Source organism: Phaenicophaeus curvirostris, chromosome 1 (genome assembly GCF_032191515.1).
Source record: "Phaenicophaeus curvirostris isolate KB17595 chromosome 1, BPBGC_Pcur_1.0, whole genome shotgun sequence".
In the NCBI taxonomy this organism is placed as follows: Eukaryota; Metazoa; Chordata; class Aves; order Cuculiformes; family Cuculidae; genus Phaenicophaeus; species Phaenicophaeus curvirostris.
The window spans coordinates 176,683,071-176,702,789 of record NC_091392.1 but is presented as its reverse complement, the minus strand read 5'-3'; the positions used below and the strand labels follow the sequence as shown (position 1 = coordinate 176,702,789).

General features: G+C 40.2%; 1 protein-coding gene across 4 annotated transcripts in view; it reads right to left on the bottom strand.

The window, feature by feature from the left end:
- DGKH (diacylglycerol kinase eta) overlaps positions 1–19,719 on the bottom strand; it is a 152,452-nt gene that overhangs the window by 54,167 nt on the left and 78,566 nt on the right. For 3 of the 4 annotated variants that reach the window (XM_069880709.1, XM_069880728.1, XM_069880719.1), the window contains exon 3: positions 18,682–18,762. In XM_069880709.1, coding sequence (XP_069736810.1) covers positions 18,682–18,762 — 81 coding nt within the window. Of the gene's footprint in view, positions 1–18,681; positions 18,763–19,719 lie in introns of those variants that run through there. The other variant, XM_069880737.1, reaches the window with a different exon arrangement.

Sequence of the window (19,719 nt, the reverse complement as noted above, 5' to 3'; positions counted from 1 at the left end):
GAACAAAAGCAAACAGCTGAAATCACATCATACTAGAAGAGCGGAATGAATTCCTGGAACAATTTGATGTTGGAAGTTCTCAGTGGTCTGGAGTTGGATTCTAGATATTTGAGAATGCTGTATCTTGGAAGTTTAGAGTACAAGCTGTTGTCCCCTCTCCAGCAGAAAAATAATAAAAATAACAGGAAGGCACAGGAAACTATCAGCTAACTCCCACTGAAATTATTTTGAGCACTGCACTAAAATACATGAAGCAGTTACTTACACAGCAAAGATTTTAAAACAAAATAAGTACATGAAATTGAAGGAGGGTTATTTGTTTTGTTGTAAGAAGTCTACAAAAAAAAAAAATTAAAACCTCTATCAGTCTTCTAGATAAATCCATCACATAGCACATCCAACCCACACTTACAAATTACTTAAGTAAAACAAAGAAAGGACCACAAAAAATGAGAGCTCTAGTATTTTTTTAAATGCTGCAGTCTACACACTGTAATAACTGCATAATATTAGTAAATACTTATCTATAGCTGCATTTACTTACCTGATCTCTGCTGCAAATAGTCTCTAGTGTTGATTTGTCCTATCCACCTCTTCGCTAAACTGAGCTGCACTTTAACAGACCTCAGAGGCAGCGTAACTGAAGTGCAGAAAGCTGCAAGTCACATGGAGGAGAGGCAAAAACCCTGTGGGCTTGAGCTATTTTTCCCTTTTTTTTTTTTTTATGTACTCGCTTCACATGGAATGGAATAGTTTCTCTGTTTTCTATTTCCTTCAATCTTGCTTAATCTTTTTAATAAAGTTTATTAGTAGCTCTCCACAGCTCTTCCTAAAGAACAGTTAATGCAAAGAGCAATGCTTCTCTCATTAGTTTGGAGCCAAACAAATGCTTTATTACTTCAAAACGTTTTTCTAGGCCAGGTCACCAAATGAAGTCCAGAAAAGCTATTAAATCATCATATAACCATGACTCCAACGACAATGAGCATTCTGCTGGAATTTCCAGGTTTCAGTGGACTCAGAAATCTTATTTGTGTAAATACACCCACTACATTATTTTCTATTTATACAGCACGATATAATAATACAGATTAAGTAAGGACAAGTCCACTCAAGACTCTGCACCTGGTGTGCATCCTTCTCCCATGCTCATCTCTGATGCTAACTGGTAACCAGATGATGTCAAATGCCATTCAGTAGCAACAGCTGTATCCATTGCTGAAGACTCCTGACAATCTTGACCTTTTCAAGAAATATTTCTTTCTATTACACATGCTCTCATGCGTTTCACAGAAATCCCCTGTGCATCCCCCCACTTTTGGTTGTTCACACATAGTCGCTTAGTGCCCATGGAAATGGCCACTGGTATCCAAAGCATCAGCATGGGGCAGGTGAATATGACAGAGGATTATAGCACCCAGAACAGCAGCTATAAATAATTCAGGTGGGATCTCAAAGGCCATCTCAGAAGGTACTACACATCCATGTACACAACCAAATCACATCACCAAACACTGCTTGCTAATGCATGCGAAATATCAGAAATGCCTATATCCCAACTTCTTATTAAATTCAGAGCATAATAAGCTTAATGACTTTCACAGCCTTTCAGCTGTCTAAAAGTCTAATTATATACTGACAATCACACAAACGCAGGATCAATTATTACTGGTGTTATAAAAATAAAGTGTGAAGTTGTAAGGCACACATATTTATAAATACAGCATCTACAGCATGATGATTAAACTACTTATTTTCTTTGATTTACATATTTTTAACAAAACTTCAAGAAGCTCTATGATACCATGAAAAAAGACAATATGCATTATATACAAAAAATATCAACAGTGCTTGCAAGTTTTTAAAAAAGAGACTAAGCAGTCTGTTTAGGTTCTCATCTGTTTCAGTCTACAAAATCATGCAGAAGATGCAATCTTTTGTTATTTATTAGGAACCAAGGAAATTGACAACAAACAACAAGCTTTTTTCCTAAATATAATGCATTATTCAGCCTTGAGAAGTATTCCTAAAAGATGTTGAGAAGACCAGAGGTATAAACGTCTGAAATGGTATTTGACAAATTCATCACTATTAGAAACATCATATACCGTGAAACACAATATCCAAAACCTTCAACTTAGCAAGTCCTCAAAATCCAACCTGTGAACTTTGGGAAGCTACTCAAGAGGAAGAATTCCTGTACATGCTCTGCTGCTTATACTCCACTCTTGAGTACCTGCTATGGCTGTTACACTGCTTTGATCCACTATGCTAACTCGTATAGTGGGTTTTGCTTGTCCTAAACTAAGACTGACTTTGAATACCTTGTATTTGCACAGAATTAATGCTTTCTTAGGGATGCATAGAGAAAGTTATGATTAACTAACTAAAGTGGGATGTTTAGAGTGCATTCTTTAAAGACGGTTGATCCTATGCAGCTAAAATGCATTAAATTGTCCTTAAAACTATTTTCCAGCCACGTAAATTTTGGTTTTACTAGTAATCTTATGTCATTGTAAGTAGCCACATTCAAAGTCGCGTATCTTCTCTTCTACTGACCAAAGTCAGTATCTTTTATGCTATTATGTATAACTTTTTTTTAAATTGATGTCGGCCACCCCAAACATTATTTACATATCACTCTGAACACGTCAAACTCTCAACAGACAAGGAGAAATTGTATAATACAATGACAAAGGCAGTGTCACAGGAACAACTGGAGGATCATCAAGGTAACAAAGGAATAAGGAAACTCTTAAACCTTGGAGGACCTCACATGCTAATGGTACACACGCTGACCAAGCAGGAGACAAATCAAGAAGAAAGAAGACAGACAAAATGCCTTAAAAATAAATAAATCAAACAGATTTAATTTAGAAGATTAAGCTACTTTGAAAATTTTCACCGTTGTCAAGTAGCCAAGAAGAAGTCATTGCTGATTTTGGAAGAGAGAGTTATCAAAGCCAGATACTGCAGTATATTGGACAGCAATGAAATTGAGTTGGTGGGAATAAAAAACACTTTCAATGCAGTAAGCATAGGGACAGAGTGAGCATATATAGTCTTAAAAGTTGAAGACAAACAACACAAGTCCTAAAACATCACAGGAAATAAAGAATGACTGGATAGGAAGAAAAATGGCCCATTACTGCAATAACGTTTCCGTTCTACTTGGAAAAACAGGGAGCTTTTTGAGTACAGAATGAAGGAGAGAACACGAGGAAATTGTACAGTCTGACACCACATAGGTCTTGCCATAAACTGGGATTTTCACTAGGATTGACACTAGGATGATTTGTCTTCTCAAAACAGACACATACACATCTGGAAATTACTTTGATGAAAATTGCAGTCAAGTTTTGGGCCACTACTCCAATTTTTTATTTCAGACAGCACCTATTAGGAGCAAGCCAAACATCTTTAAAGGAAATAAAATTGCCATTAAATTCAAAGGGGCTAACTCCACTGACAACATTTCATATGCCTTCAACCTAGTGAGTTTAGACTTTAAGATCTGCAAAAGAAAATCACAGAGACTTCAATTATTGCCTAGATTTATACATAAGAAAATACAGTTCCCAAAGCTTGGTGGTTACATTTCTGGTTTCCTTCACTGATTCAAAGAAAAACGCAGGCGCTACATTTGCTAATCAAGAAAATAATGGTCTGCATCTCAGCAGCAACACAGCAGCTATTCTAAAGCATCTTGCTTCCTGCAACATGATATTTGCATTAAGGCACCTTATGCTGCTCTAAACTATTATCAGACATTACGCTAATAGCACTTTGTATGGACGAACTTGAATTGACTTAGTAATGTAGAAACGTCACTCATAATCCAAAATGGGTGGGGAAATGCTTTTCCTGTTCTTTGAACAGATATTTTCAAAATATCTTTCTGGAACTAATGAAGAGAGGATAATATAAAGAGATAAAGCATCCCGAGCTCTCCTCTTAGGTACTGCACCTGATGTCTGGGGCACGAACACAACAGATTTAATGCTTTGCAAGTTCTCTGTGCTTCTAGACATTGGCAAGTGATTTCTGGAAAATACCAGGATAACATGTTATGTCTCCCTTGCTTTCTGTCTGCCCCTCCACTTCCCTGTCCTCACTCAGACAGGTCCGTATGAAGTCAATGGATAAACGCACCTCCATCCATCACAGGGGTGGGAGCAGACTGCTGGGTTATTGAGGCACCCATACCAGAACTTGCTGCAAAAATCATAGTGCTAACAGTTGGGCAGTTTTCTACAGTACGTTAATTTCTTGGATTCAGGATACTAAATAAATGTTAACAGTCCGATCACTGTTAAAGGCATAGTTGGTGATATAAGGTGATTCATCACTATTACTTTTCAGGATGAGCCAAGCCAGGCAAAAGTATAAATTGCAAAGGCAGTGGAGGATTTAAAAGCAAGGCGAGTAATAAATGGCTATTATATTTGCCTGAATACAATAGAGAATTTATAATCAGAACAATTAGCTCTGTCTACTCCACTAAAATGTTGGTTCCCTCTTTTTGCTGGCCTTCTCCTATTTCACTGTTGCCAAGCTCACAAGTAATGCGGTAATGCGTGGTTTTGGCCCCCACTGATAAAAAATCTTAAGAGAGGGAAGAAAAGGGTTAGTCTCACACAGCATCTCCTGCACCAGTTCACCAGGACAAGTGGGCTTAACTAAAAGGCAGGCCAAAAGCAGTTACATCACAAAAACAGGTATAAGGTCTACTCTTGACTTCTCTCTGCAGTAGAAGCCAGCTGAGGTAATTTTGGTGGCCTTGTCTTATAACACATCCAGCAGAAATGAAGGAGCACCTCCAGAACACATCCAGACACATGAAAGACAAGAAAGTGATGAGGAGAAGTCAGCATGGATTCACCAAAGTAATACTTGATCAACCCGACAACGTATCATGAAATGACTGGCTTCATGGGTGAAGGGACAGAGGTGGATATTGTCCACCTTGACTTCACTAAGGCTTCCAGCACTATTCCTTACAGAGAAGCTGATGAATGATGGGCTGGATGAGCCGACAGTGAGGTGGGTTGAAAACCAGCAGAATGGCTGGGCCTCGAGGATGATGATCAGTGGCACAAAGTCTACTTGAAGGCCAGAAACTAGCAATCTACCCAAAAAGGTCAATATTGGCATCAGTCCCATTTAACACCTTCATTAATGACCTGAATGATGGGGCAGAGTGCACCCTCAGCATGTTTGCTGATGACACAAAACCAGGAGGAGCAGCTGATCTATCAGAGGGCTGTGCTGCTATCCAGAGACCTCAGCAAGCTGGAGAAATGGGCTAACAGAAACCTCATGAAGTTGAACAAGAGAAATGTGAAGTACTGTACCTGAGGAGGAACAACCCCAGGTATCAGTGCGTGCTGGGGTCCACCCAGCTGGAAAGCAGCGTGGCAGAAAAGGACCTGGGGGTCCCCGTGGGCAACAAACTGAACATGAGCCAGCAACGTGCCCTTGCCAGCAAAGAGGGTCAATGGTGTCCTGGGCTGCATTAGAAGTGCTGCCAGCAGGTCAAGAGAGGTGATCCTGCCCTTTACTAAGGACTGGTGAGGCCACTGGGCTCCTCAGTACAAGAGAAATATGGACATAGTGGAGAGAGTCCAATGAAGGGCAACAAGGATGACTAAGAGACCAAAGCATAACACGTATAAGGAAAAGGCTGACAGGGCTGTGACTGTTTAACCTGGAAAAGGAAAAGCTCAGTGACGATCTAATCAATACACATAAATACCTACAGGAAAGGTGCAAAGAGGACGAAGCCAGAGTCTTTTCAGTGATGCCTGGTGACAGGTCAAGAGACAAGGGGCACAAAGTTAAACACAGAAGATTCTGAAGACTATATGTGAACATCAGGAAGCGCTTTTTTACTGTAAGGGTGACTGAGCACTGGCACAGGGTGCTCAGGGAGGTTGTGGTGTCTCTGTTGTTGGAGATATTGACAAGCTCTCTGGGCATGGTCCTGGCCAGCCTACTCCAGATGGTCCTGCTTCAGCAGGAGCATTGGACCAGATGACCTCTAGAAGTCTCTTCCAATCCCTCAAAATACTCTGTGAGCCTGTAAAAACAGAATCCAGGTAAATCATGTAATCCAGTTATCACATGTCAAGCCTTAAACTGTAAAGCAGATGCAAAGGTATCCAACAAATGTCACTTGTCAGAAATCTACTGTTCCTCAGATTTGACCTTATGTATCCAATGCCACCCAACTGCTAAAAGAAACATATTATTCCTTCAGAAGTGCAACCTTCTTACTAGACAGTTACAAGAAGCAGGCAGGAAAGTTCCATGAATTTGACTGAAGAATTATAAATTTATCTTAAATCAGTATTTAAATATAGAAAAAAGAATAAACCATTCTTGTAAATGTAAACTGGAAACTGCTATTTATATAGTTCAAAGCCTGCATGTTTCTTTAAAGTCCTTACAAAAACTTTTGTTAAGCATGTTACTTTGCACCACTGTGCCCTTAGTTCCAGCTTCACCAGCTCATTACACATCTATTAAATAGGAAGGCTTCTGTGCTTAAAGGAAAACAGCTATATGTATAATGGCATTGGGTGCAAATTTATACAAAATAAAACAGCAAGTGACTATTTATTTTGTCTGTAATAACAGATGCCTGTTTCAACATGATCCAGCTGCTTGAAGCCAGGGTTCCTAGTTCACTAGAAGCAGGAAATTTATTCAAAGTTTACACCGATAGCTTTGTTTATAAAATCATTTGGTATACAGAAAGTACACTGAGGGATACCTTTTAAGGTTTCTCCAGGTATTTTAACCACTTTTAGGAGGAGAAGAGAAAGAAACATCAGAGAATAGGTAAGTGTAAAACTGTGGGAAAAACAAAATCTTGCAATCTTCAGTGACTGTTCCCTAAACACTCCAACTGCTCCTATAGCATGAGTTTCAAAAAGGAAATACAAGATATTTTAAACGCATTTACTTCTATGTAAGCCTTCTTATTGCATTTCACAAATTAAAGGAACTCTTAGAAAACCTAAGGATGAACAAGAGACATTTTCTGTGAGCTATTTTTGAAAAAAATCTCCTTAAGCTCAAAATCTGTGGAAAACAAGTTCCAGGCAAATGCAACTAGAAATAAAATGGACAATATATCCCAGAATGGTCACATTTTTAAACACCTCCTTGTTTTCCTCTTCTGAAAAGTGTTCAGCTTTCTTGTAATAGCTCAATCCCAAGTGGTTTATCTATGGATTTTAGCCTCACAGCTGAAATGCTTTATTGCTTTTTCATAATGAAACTTAAAGCTTCAATGTCTCCAGACACTCCAGGGAAAGGGAGACAGCACATCAAGTCAGAGATAAGGAGCTTAAAAGTTGAAAGTCACGCCCAAAGCTACCCAGAGAGCTCTCAGCTTCATTATGTTTGTCACTGTCAGATGGTGGGGGGAAATGGAGCAAATGCTTAATGGAGGAAAAAAAACAAAGTCCACCACAAGTGCACACTAATTGCTTTTGTCTCTCCATCTTTTTTTCATGAAGCATATTAATTTGCTATTTCAGTTTCTGGTTATTTGTCTAAGCTGCCTGAATATAGAAAAAAATGAAAAAAAAAAAAACCAAAAAAAAAACCCAACCAAACCCCAAAACCCTGAGTGGAAAATTGAACAAAATGGAATACAAAGCACTTCCCCTCTCTTTTTGTGGTTTGAGCATTGCTTGGGCTGGGAGCATCAAAAAAACTTTGTCATTTAGAGGCTAATTGGCATCTGCATGAAACAGTAGACAGCTCACAACTAGGGAAAAACTAAATCCATCTCAAGAGTTAGCTACGCTTGCAAAGCTGAGTCATGCTGGTGAGGCCAGCTCAGGGACTTGAACTGTTTCCAGCCACATTCTCCTTCCTAGGACAAGAGACCCCGAAATCTTCAAGCGCATCACTCCAGGACCTCTGTCAGCCGTGTGCTAGACCGCAAACAGGACACAGGGAATGTCTGGATGTGCCATTTCCCCACCTTGAAATGGTGTCATGCACCGTCCTTTCTGATAACAGCATTTAAAATGCAGTATTTCTGGGAGTGGGAGTTGGCCGAGAGATACATCTACTTCCATCATCATCAATATATACTCTACTGGCAATGTTAACACTCAACCAAAAGGCAAAGGAAATTTCAAAGTGTGCCCAAACCCAGGGAATTATTATATATCTACAGGATAAATCCGATGTAACATATCCTGAAAGGATTCCTAAGGATAGCACTACACACAATACACAGTACACCACTGATATTTCTTTTGTTTTCCTTCACACAAATGATTTCATAACACTAAAGTAGCTCATAAAAACTACCTCAATCACAAATTAATTTCTATTGTTGTTGTTTAAATTATTATGCAATTGAGTTTAGGTACACCAAAAGCTGAGGTTCAAACAGACCAGAAAGTGTTCACACAAGGCTGCGTTCAGTTAAATACATTTAATGTATAATTTAAATTTCTGGTTTATCTAAGTTTATCAAGAAACAGAAACATGTTTCCAAATACGGGTCCATTCCTTCAGTGTCCCTGTGGCTTATTAAAGGGAGAAGTCAAGCTAGAGTGTTCCCCTCTTCAAGGGAACATCTGCAGAGAATGTATGTAGACATTCACTTAACGTACATTTTTGATCAAGAAATGAAACTGCATATAAATGTACTCCAGAGTATTCCTACAGAGCAAAATGGAAAGCTTAACCACCTGGTCTAAGAACAAGGCAGTGAAAAAAAGTTTGCTTAGCCATAGGTGAAACCAGGGGAAAATACCCCAAGTCTGGAACAAGCCAAAGCCTTGAAGGTGGTTGCTGACCCTGTGCTCCCAGGAGTCTCCCAGTACTGGACTAGCAAGATGATTTCACTGAGTTATAGAAGCAGCAGAAAGCCCAGAAAAGGTCAGTGCAACATTACGGTGAAGGGTGCTTGGAAAAAACAGACTGAGGTAGAATAGTGTCTGAAAGAGTTTTTTGAGGCTATGAGCAAAGAAGCCATCTCCCCATGTCCACTGAGCCTGAACTGCAGTAAACTGAATTTAGTAAACACATGGGACATCAGAGAAATACCTCCACTGGCACCCATAAGCGCTTGTGCACTTAAATAAAGCTCAAGACCCTGAACTTCGGGCAAGTCAAGAGTCAGTTTTAAAATTGAACTGATGTTAAATTATTTAAATAGGAAAAAAACAATATTAGGATAATTATTCCCAGCTTTGGTACTATCTCTTTTTCATCTCTGACATCTGAAAAGACAGAAGACTAGAGTGCCCAAACCCTAAGATGAAAGGTTTTAAACTCCTTTGGGAAAAGGCTATTTTCATTTCCTCTTGATATGGCTTGGGGAAGGTTAAGTAGTTCTCACATTCCCTGCAGTTCTCATAGTCCCTAAAGAAAAGTCTCAATAACAACTGGAAAAAAAATCTGGGTGGCAAGAGAGGAAGCAAAATATGTCCAAGTCTAAGAAATTAACACTATCTGTTCAACGTATTGGAGAAGTCTGGCAACGCATTCTGTTTTCCAAGCCCATCATGAATATTAAAAGTTAATTTTGTAAAATCAATTAGAAGCAGTTAATCTCAACCATCAGCAGAGACAGCAGGGCTAAAATAAACTGCTATAAAGCAATACATCTTCAGGCCCAGTTGTAGCATTCAACTTGAAATTCTGATAAATCACAAGGATTGAGTTTCCAGATCAAATGGACAAACTCCCATTAAAAAGAGCAGCTGTACAGGAGGATTCAAAGATGAAAATAGTTGGTTTATGCTTTATGCTGGGGTCATGTAAATTATATGCCAGTAAACTTTACATCCTCAGCCAAAACGCTAGATATGCTACATTCAGAAATATGGATAGGAAATAGGGTTATCAAAGTTCTGTAAGAAAACAATATAAACCAGAAATAAACAGCATACATTTTAACCACAGCTGAAGCACAGTGGCTCGAATGGAGTATTTGTTCTCACTAATCTATAAAAAATACTTAAACACCTCAAATTAATAGGTAGAAGGAAAATCAGCAAATACAAATGTTTAGTTTTTCAAAATCTACCCAAAATCTATTTACAGGATATCAAGGAAATCACAGACAACTGGATAAAGATTTATTTTTGTTCAAAAATACATTAAACAGAACCCTCTGCTTGCAGGTTAAAGTGAACTGATAAGTCTGAACAAAAAGGTAGAAAACAGAGAAAAATCCTTTAACTTTTTGTAACAATATTACCTTCATGGACCAACTGCGATGAAATGCCATGCATGGTTGTTGGGTTTTTTTAAATTTTTGTAAAATGAAAAAAATAATTTAAACCAACAAGGGAGGGTGCCCTCCTGGACCTGCTGTTTGTGAACAGAGAAGGCCTTGTGGGGGATGTGGCAGTAGGTGGACGCCTAGGACTAAGCGATCATGAGATGATAGGGTTTTCTGTTCTAGGTGACGAGGGTGGTTAGTAAGACAGTAGCATTAAATTTCCAGAGGGCAGACTTTGAACTCTTCAGAAGGCTGGTTGGCAAAGTCTCATGGGAGACAGTACTTAAGGGCAAGGGAGCCCAGGAGGGCTGGGAGCTCTTCAAAAAGGAAATCCTAGCAGCTCAGGAGAAAGCCATCCCCATGGTCCGGAAAAAAAAGCCAGCAGGGGAGAAAATCAGCTTGGTGGAACACAGAGATCTTGAGTGATATCAAGAAGAAGAGGAATGTTTATGGGCTCTGGAAGAGGGGACAGGCCTCTTGGGTGGACTACAGGAGGGAAGTGAGATTGTGTAGAGAAAAAATCAGAAGGGCTAAGGCTCAACTAGAAATCAGATTGGCAAAGTCTGTGAAAGATAACAAAAAATCTTTCTATAAATATATAAATAATAAAAGGAGGACTAGGGAGACCATACAGTCCCTATTGGATGCAGAAGGAACAACAGTGACAGGGGATGAGGAAAAGGCTGAGGTACTTAATGCCTTCTTTGCCTCAGTCTGTAATTGTAAAGAAAGTCGTTCCGTCTGTGTACAAACCCAGGAGCTAGAGGAGCAAAATGAGGCTCACATGATCCAAGAGGAGGTGGTCAGAGCCTTGCCAGCCTGACTAGACACCCACAAGCCTATGGGGCCGGATGGGATTCATCCAAGGGTATTGAAGGAGCTGGCGGATGTGCTGGCCAAACCCCTTCCCATCATCTTCCAACAGTCCTGGAAGACTGGGGAAGTTCCACTGGACTGGAGGCTGACTGATGTCGTGCCCATCTACAAAAAGAGCCGCAGGGAGGACCCAGGGAACTACAGGCCTGTCAGTCTGACCTCAGTGCCAGGGAAAGTCATGGAGCAGGTGATCTTGAGTGCTATCATGAAGCACATGCAAGAGAACCGGGTGATCCAGCCCAGTCAACATGGGTTCACAAAAGGCAGGTCTTGCCAGACTAACCTGATCGCCTTCTATGACAAAGTGACTCGGCTGCTGGATGAGGGAAAGGCTGTGGATGTGGTCTTCCTGGACTTGGGTAAAGCCTTTGACAGTTTCTCACAGCGTTCTGCTTGAGAAACTGTCAGCCTCTGGCCTGGACAGGTGCACACTCTCCTGGGTGGAAAACTGGTTGGATGGCCGGGCCCAGAGAGTGGTGGAAAATGGTGTGAAATCCAGCTGGAGGCCAGTGACAAGTGGGGTTCCCCAGGGCTCAGTGCTGGGTCCAGCCCTGTTCAATGTCTTTATCAATGACCTGGATGAAGGCATCGAGTGCACCCTTAGCAAGTTTGCGGACGACACTAAGCTGGGTGGAAGTGTCGATCTGCTGGAGGGTCGGGAGGCTCTGCAAAGGGATCTGAACAGGCTGGACCATTGGGCAGAGTCCAATGGCATGAGGTTTAACAGGGCCAAATGCCGGGTCCTGCACTTGGGGCACAACAACCCTATGCAGTGCTACAGACTGGGAGAAGTCCGTCTAGAAAGCTGCCTGGAGGAGAGGGACCTGGGGGTGTTGGTTGACAGCGACTGAACATGAGCCAGCAGTGTGCCCAGGTGGCCAAGAAGGCCAATGGCATCTTGGCTTGTATCAGAAACAGCGTGACCAGCAGGTCCAGGGAGGTTATTCTCCCTCTGTACTCGGCACTGGTGAGACCGCTCCTCGAATCCTGTGTTCAGTTCTGGGCCCCTCACCACAAGAAGGATGTTGAGGCTCTGGAGAGAGTACAGAGAAGAGCAACAAAGCTGGTGAGGGGGCTGGAGAACAGGCCTTATGAGGAGCGGCTAAGAGAGCTGGGGTTGTTTAGCCTGGAGAAGAGGAGGCTGAGGGGAGACCTCATTGATCTCTACAACTACCTGAAAGGAGGTTGTAGAGAGGAGGGTGCTGGCCTCTTCTCCCAAGTGACAGGGGACAGGACAAGAGGGAATGGCCTCAAGCTCCACCAGGGGAGGTTTAGGCTGGACATTAGGAAAAAATTCTTCACAGAAAGGGTCATTGGGCACTGGAACAGGCTGCTCAGGGAGGTGGTTGATTCACCTTCCCTGGAGGTGTTTAAGGCACGGGTGGACAAGGTGCTAAGGGGCATGGTTTAGTGTTTGACTCGATGATTGGACTCGATGATCCAGTGGGTCTCTTCCAACCTGGTTATTCTATGATTCTATGAATTTTTAATCTGGATAAAGACTAATAGATAATAAACAGGTTATTACCCTCCTACAAAAAATTTGTGGTGTGACCCTTAAATTGAGAAAGAAATGTAAAGTACCAATATGGGAACACTTACAGGTAGCAGAAAATTTTGATTACTTAGTTGCCTCCCTTGATCACCAAGGCACTTCAGAGCGAGCCAAGCAAAGTCTTAAGACGCAGTACAGTGACTTCAAAAAGTTCAGTGTTAATAAAAACAAAGAAACACACACCAGAGGAAAAACATACAAGCACAGAAGAAGTATTTATGAATTACAGACAGCTCCAAATTAACAGGAAAAGGTTATTAATATTACTAAAGAGGATAAAAAATGCACAACGTGTTGCTGCTGCAGAAACCAGACAAAATATGAGATCCATAAGAAACATAAATGAGCATTCATTTAGAAATAGTCCCAAATATCTGTGACCTGTGCTCCCTGAGTGATGAACTTCACTTACAAGACAATGCTGCAGAATAATAGTCAGAAGAACAGCAAGAGTAGCTGAGAGTGTAGAGGAATGTTTACAAATATTATTTACCTTGGAAAACTGTAAAATCACAAGGAGGTAATAAAAACTATAAAAACCCGAACAGGTGGTTTATAGGTTTCTGCTGCCTTTGCCTCATAACTCTAGCTCAGAATACTTAAAGCCCAGCACATTAAGAGTTCTCCAAGGAAGTATTTTTCCACAGAATAAATAATTAGATTCTACAGTCTATTAGGCCTAAAGAATCACTAAAACCCAGCAATCAGCAAGAATTTATGATATTAGAAATATCCAGAGTCCTAGCAATCAATGTTATTGGCTGGAATGCAAGTCCATTTCCAGCCAATATCTAATTACTAAGAGTTGCAATAGGCTTTCCAGGACAGCAGATCTGCCTACTGCAGCTTCTTGCTTCTCAAGATGATGATTTTCAGAAGATGCATATCCAATAAAAAGCACTTGATTCAGCACCTGATTTAGCAAATTGAAAGCAGAGGTCTCCATTTTAGGTGATAAAGCTGATGATAAAGATGATAAAGCTCCTATCACAGATAAGAGACAGTTAGTTAATAATCAGCAGAGTCTACATTGAATTGAGCAATTAGAGGAATCTGCTTTAAAGAACTACTAATCTTACACTACATACCTAAATGTAGGGGTCTATAAACCCATCATTTAATCCCACTCTGAATTCCGGGCAAGATGAACCCCCATCCTGAGTATCACCTAGTATGTTAGATCTCCTATTCCTGGAAGCCACCTTCCAGAACAACAGTGAAATTATTTCCTCTGCTATTCTCAGATGCAATTAGATTACAGAATTAAGCTAATCAGGACTTTCATTTTTCTAAGTATATACATGGTAGAAAATCGAGTGTTCAAAGCTTTATGTAAAAGTCTTAAATGGACTAGAAGCTCACCTAACCTAAATCAATTGTCTAAATCCAGCCATAAGAAGTAATACTTCAAAGCCAGTATTTCTAGCCTGAAATTATTATTCTCCACCACATTTGTCACAGAAGAGCATAGCTGAATTAAATGGTTCAAACACCAGTTTGGATGATTTATATAGGTCGTGCCACATGATGTCTGTGCATTTTACATGAGACTCTAGGACAGACTTAAAATCACCTAGGGTACGTCACACATCCACATGGCTCAGTGATTGAAAGGCAGCATAGTTAACATCTACAGAATTTCTTCCTCACTAAAGTGCATCAGAAGTCCTTCAACATCAAAAACAAGGTAGAGGTAGAAACCTAAGCCAAAAACTAACCTGTCAAAATCTCCTTTTTAATAACAATTCATAGTCACCTTTGTTGTCCTGAAGAACTTCTTCAATTGAATATCCCTCTTTAAGGACCATTTTAGTACTTAAAAATGTGTTTTAGAACAGAAGCGTGCCACCAGCGTTCCACAGGCACATGCTTGCATATTGGAGAGCACTATTCAGCATCATTCAGTCTCAAGTCTTGTATCAAGAATAACAAAAATATTTTTCTTAATGCACGTGAGATATCAAGAAGCCATCTTCCTTCCCTGCAAACCAAAATGCATGAGGAATCACAGGTCTCAGCAGAATTTCTTGCATGCAGTAAAGATGGGAGACCGATTCTTTGCCAAAGCCTTCCCAAAGAGGTAACACGCTGTGCAACTACGCTCCTCAGGACATGTTGAGACAACATAAACCACTCACTGAGACCCAAAGCAAAGCACTGTGGAAAAAAATGTTAGGCAGAGTAGCCAACATGGTTACAATGACTGAGCACCAACCCACATCACAGAAATGCAGGCACGAGGAGAGCAAAAGCTCCCATGGACTCCTGATGTGGCTGACGTAGAGGGTAATGCATACCTATGACAGGCTGAATTGACTTCTTGAACCTCTTCCCACGGACTTAGGAGACTGGTACCTAACAAGCAAGCAGGAAGAATCTGGCCTTGAGGGTATCAAATAAAACCTCTAAACTCAAGAGACACCTTCTCCCCTATTTAATAACTTCTAGATGAGGATACTCAGAACTACTAAAACATACATAATCTATCACAAGACACACTCGTGCAAGCTTGTTCACCAGGAACTTTTTGCTAGAAATGAGCTGGTTGCTCATTGAGAAGCACTATCATCAGTAATACAGAAAAAAACTGAAACAGATGAGCTGGGTTAAATTTAGCAGCTACTCATTTTAATTACTAAATATTTATTTATCTCAACTTTCCCTTTAACTTCAATTTGTTTGTAGTGAGAAAGGAAAGCAATTCTGGTGAATAAACACTGATATTTAGTTGCATAAAATATTCTGCAAGCACATGCATTACAAATAAACTCAACCTTAAATCAGTATGTTATGACTAATTTTAGGACTTGAGTTTTATCCAAAACAAAGAGCACAGAAAATCTTCACATACACACCTCTGTTTCCAAACAGACAAACCAGAAAGGGCAAAAGAAAGGTGAGAGACTGAGGAGATGGGGGGAGGGGGGGTGTTAAGTGATAAAAGGATTTATGGTTTTGAAACATTAATTTTAATGTTTATTTTTTAATTTGTGTTTTCCTGGAAAATAGTCATTTGGTCTATATCCCAATTACATAAGTTTGTGTTAAAATATTCTCTGTTGGGATGAAGAAACCAGAAGCGCACATTACGCAGAGAAAGCTAGGTAAGGTTAAAATTTTTGCATTTTTAACAAGGAGAATGCTGACAGAGAACCTACAACATAAAAATAATAAGTAAATTTGAGAAAGGCTGGATTAACTTTTTAAAGATGGAAGGAAAAAAAATAAGGTAAAAAGAAATGTTTCTTTTTATTTATAAGGAGAATTGCTGGAAGGCTAACCCAACCCCACCCCACCTCCCAACTCCAAACCAGTGCAGGCAAGGCCAGAGATGTCTTACTTCACTGTTGCTGGGAGACTGGGTTATGCAAACACAAAGAAAGAAGCCAAAAGATTAAGCAAGATGACGACTATTACCATATTTCACAGTCAAATCAGATGACACTTCAATGCAGGAGAGCAATAAATCCAAATAATTTTTCAAAATTGATTTGAAGACTCCTTAGAGAAAACACCGTTTGCCCTAAATTACCCAGGATATGAAAATAAACAGTGTCTGCAAAGCTGTTAAAGCTGTAGCCCCCAAGATTTCTTTTTTCACTACTGTCTTCCCCAGAAGTCTTGATAGCAGATATAAAACATGTCTTTGGTGAAGAATGAGATATTGAGTGGGCCTAAAGGATTACAAAGAATACTAAATCACCAACAACTGGGTTGGGGTTTTTTTAAAGAAAAAAAAAAAAAAGAAATCCAAACCCCAAGCATATCACTTTTCTCCCCCCAACAAAATTATGTCAAGATCATAGAATCACAGAATGTCTCAAGTTGAAAGAGGCCCAGAAGGATCACCGAGTCCAACACTCTGCTCCTTGCTGGACTAACTAAAGCTAAACCATATGACTAAAAGTGTTGTCCAGACACAGCTTGAACTCTGACAGGCTTGGTGCTGTGAAAACTTCCCCAGGCAGCCTGCTCCAGTGACCAACCAATCTCGCAATGAAAAACCTTTGCCTAATGTCCAGTCTGAGCCTTCCCTGATGCAGCTTCATTCCATTTCCTCGCATGCTATCCGTGGTCACCAGCGAGAGATCAGCACCTCCCTCTCTGTTGCCCGCTTTGAGGAAGCTGTAGACTGCACTGAGGTCAACCCTCTGCCTTCTCTTCTCCAGACTGAACAAATACGGTCACATATGCTGGTCCTTGTTAGTCTTGCCCTCAAGACATTTCACCACCTTGGTCACCCTCCTCTGGACACACTCTAATAGTCTGATATTCTTCTTATATTGAGGCACCCAAAACTGCACACAGAGCTTGAGGTGGGGCTGCACCACTGCAGTGTAGAGGGGGACAGTCACCTCCACTGACTGTCTAGTTCTGCTGTGCTTGATGCACCCCAGAGCATGGTTGGTGCTTTTGGCTGACAGGGCACACTCTTGACTCAACTGCCATTAACCCAGACCCCCAGATCTCTTTCCATGGGCTGTCCTCCAACCTCCCCAGTGTGTGTGTACAACCAGGATCACCTAGTCCCGGGTAGAGAATTCGGCACTCGCTCTTATTCAATTTCAGTACAGTTGGTGACTGCCCAGCTCTCTGTTCTATCCAAATTTCTAGATCGATGTGCACTTCATGATTCAGTGATCGGTAGCAACATCGCCAGAGTTGCCTTAATTTTCTTTTTCCTGTAATGGAGGCTGCATTTAAAGAAATCTGGGTGTTTAGAGAGTGCTAAGCCTTACATCCTGTCTTGAACAACAAGCGACACTCGTAACTGCTGGAATCCTCAACTTACCCTCTTTGATTGCCCCATTACTCCTCAGCTGTACTGATGCCTGCATGATAGTTTTACTTTTGGCCAGGAGCAAGTCAGAAGCAAAGCTTCTAAGCAATAGAAAGAACCTTTTCAAAAGTCAAGTTGGTACCTCACACAGTCTCACTGGAGACCTTCTGTCAAAGTAATCTTTTTAATTGTATTCTTAGTCAGTAAGAAAACTTAGATTGACATAACACACTGGACAACATGAACACATTTTTTAAGTGCTCTGACTACCTCAACAGCTGCCTGCGAGATACTAGAGCAAGGAAGACCTGATGAAGCTTTCAGGAGGCTTACACTGGACTGCCTTGGAGAAAAACAACCAACACCGGTAACATGGACTACCCGTGAAAGTAAAATCCTCAGGAAAATCAACATTTTAAGAGAATAACAGGATCTGCAGGTTAAGAAAGATTATGCCACTACAGTCAGCAAGAGAACTCGAGACCTTCAGAAGGACTTTTCCCAAAATCTTCATCATAGCTAGTTCTTGCTCAAAAAATTTACTTTTCCAGAGGTTGTGAGTAAGCAGAGGAAGTACTAGACACTATCACTTAATTCCAAGCAAGCAGCTGGACAATAAATAGCAAGATCTGTGTGTTAAGCAAACTTGTAAACTTACAGGAACAGGGATTTATGAATTTTGTTTTGTTTCTTACATCAGTATCAGAACTGAGTTACAACTGTGAAGATAGCTTTCCCATATGACTTGGAAACATGTAGGGATATGATCAGTAATGAAAAAAATAAAATACACTTCAATATGACATAAACCCAAAAATGTTATTATAAGAAATGAAAACATTAACACAATTACATCTGAATCAATGCAGCATATCACCTCAAAGACAAACTGCAGCATAAAACCAAGCTGTACCAATAAGTACTAACAAAGTATGAATACTGAATTTTGCTCCAGATTTAATGCATTATATCAGCCTCCTTTGAAGAAACTGTTATCTAACATTCTGATTTATGCTAAAAAAAAAGGAATCACAGAAACAAATTTATCAATAGGTGATGTGATATTGTTCTGATATGTTATAGCATTTCCAAATGAAGGACATTTTTATTTCCAAATAGTGGAAAATAACGACCTATTCTTAGAAACTTGATTTTCTTAGTAACAGTCTATCTACAGCTTCCAAGACCAGTATTATAATGGTTCCATACCGTAAAGCTGTTGTTGACATTTTTTGTGCTCGATTCAGCTACGCTGGCATCTGACAGGTCAACTTCATCAAATATTAGAGACTGTGAATGGAAAAGAACACAAAACCATTAAATATAGTCTGAGTTCACTTTCAGGTACACTTAGAGCCTGTGCTTTCATTTCCTCCCGTCCATTCCAATGGGAAAATAAAAACAGAGGGTAAAAACAGTGAAAAAATAGAAGACAATGATGGTGTGATAAAATTTCCTATTTCACTCCTAAACACAATTCTATTTGCTACCTAAGTGGTACATGAGAGCATTAAGAAGCGGCTCCAAAAATATAGATAGCTTTTAAATACCTTTTAAAGAATATTTTTTTAAATAGATCCATCTTTGGGGTGCCTACTGCGTGGCATAAACGTGGCGTCAGATTCACACTCAATAAAATACAAATGAATTAATCAGTTTCAGGATGGAACTCAAAATTCTTGAAAGGTAATCTATGGTTTGATATCCGCATGAGAATCTGAAGCCCAAGGGCTTAGCAAGACCCTTTCCACCCCTTTGATATTCCAGAGAGAAAAATATATGTCATGTTTAAACATCCCAGTCTCTTCCAAAGGTTTCATTAGGTTCTGTTAAACTCAAAATGGATCTTGAAGTAAAGAAGGAAAACCCAACAAAAATGCCGCCCTGCCTTTTTAGCCATACCATGCTCCTGCTCTTTATGCCATGGAAAGGAGAATCGATATCGGAGGATTTTCAGCAGCTCTGGATTCAGCACTACAGAGTATTTGTACAACTGCCTACTTATTGTATCTCCTTTTCTCATCTTTATGTCACAGATGATGTTGCCATTCTCAGAGCTCTCACCTGCCACATTTATTGAGACTCTACAGAAACTGCTTGGGGTAGCACCATATATAGAAAAGTGTGACAATAGAGATACTTTGGTGCTGGGCTCTCTGAAGAACAAGAGGTCTCTGTGACTTAGTAATAGTTTTGTTGAGAAGACCTAGCTACAGAAAATGATGAGGACCTGAAGCACCTAACCTA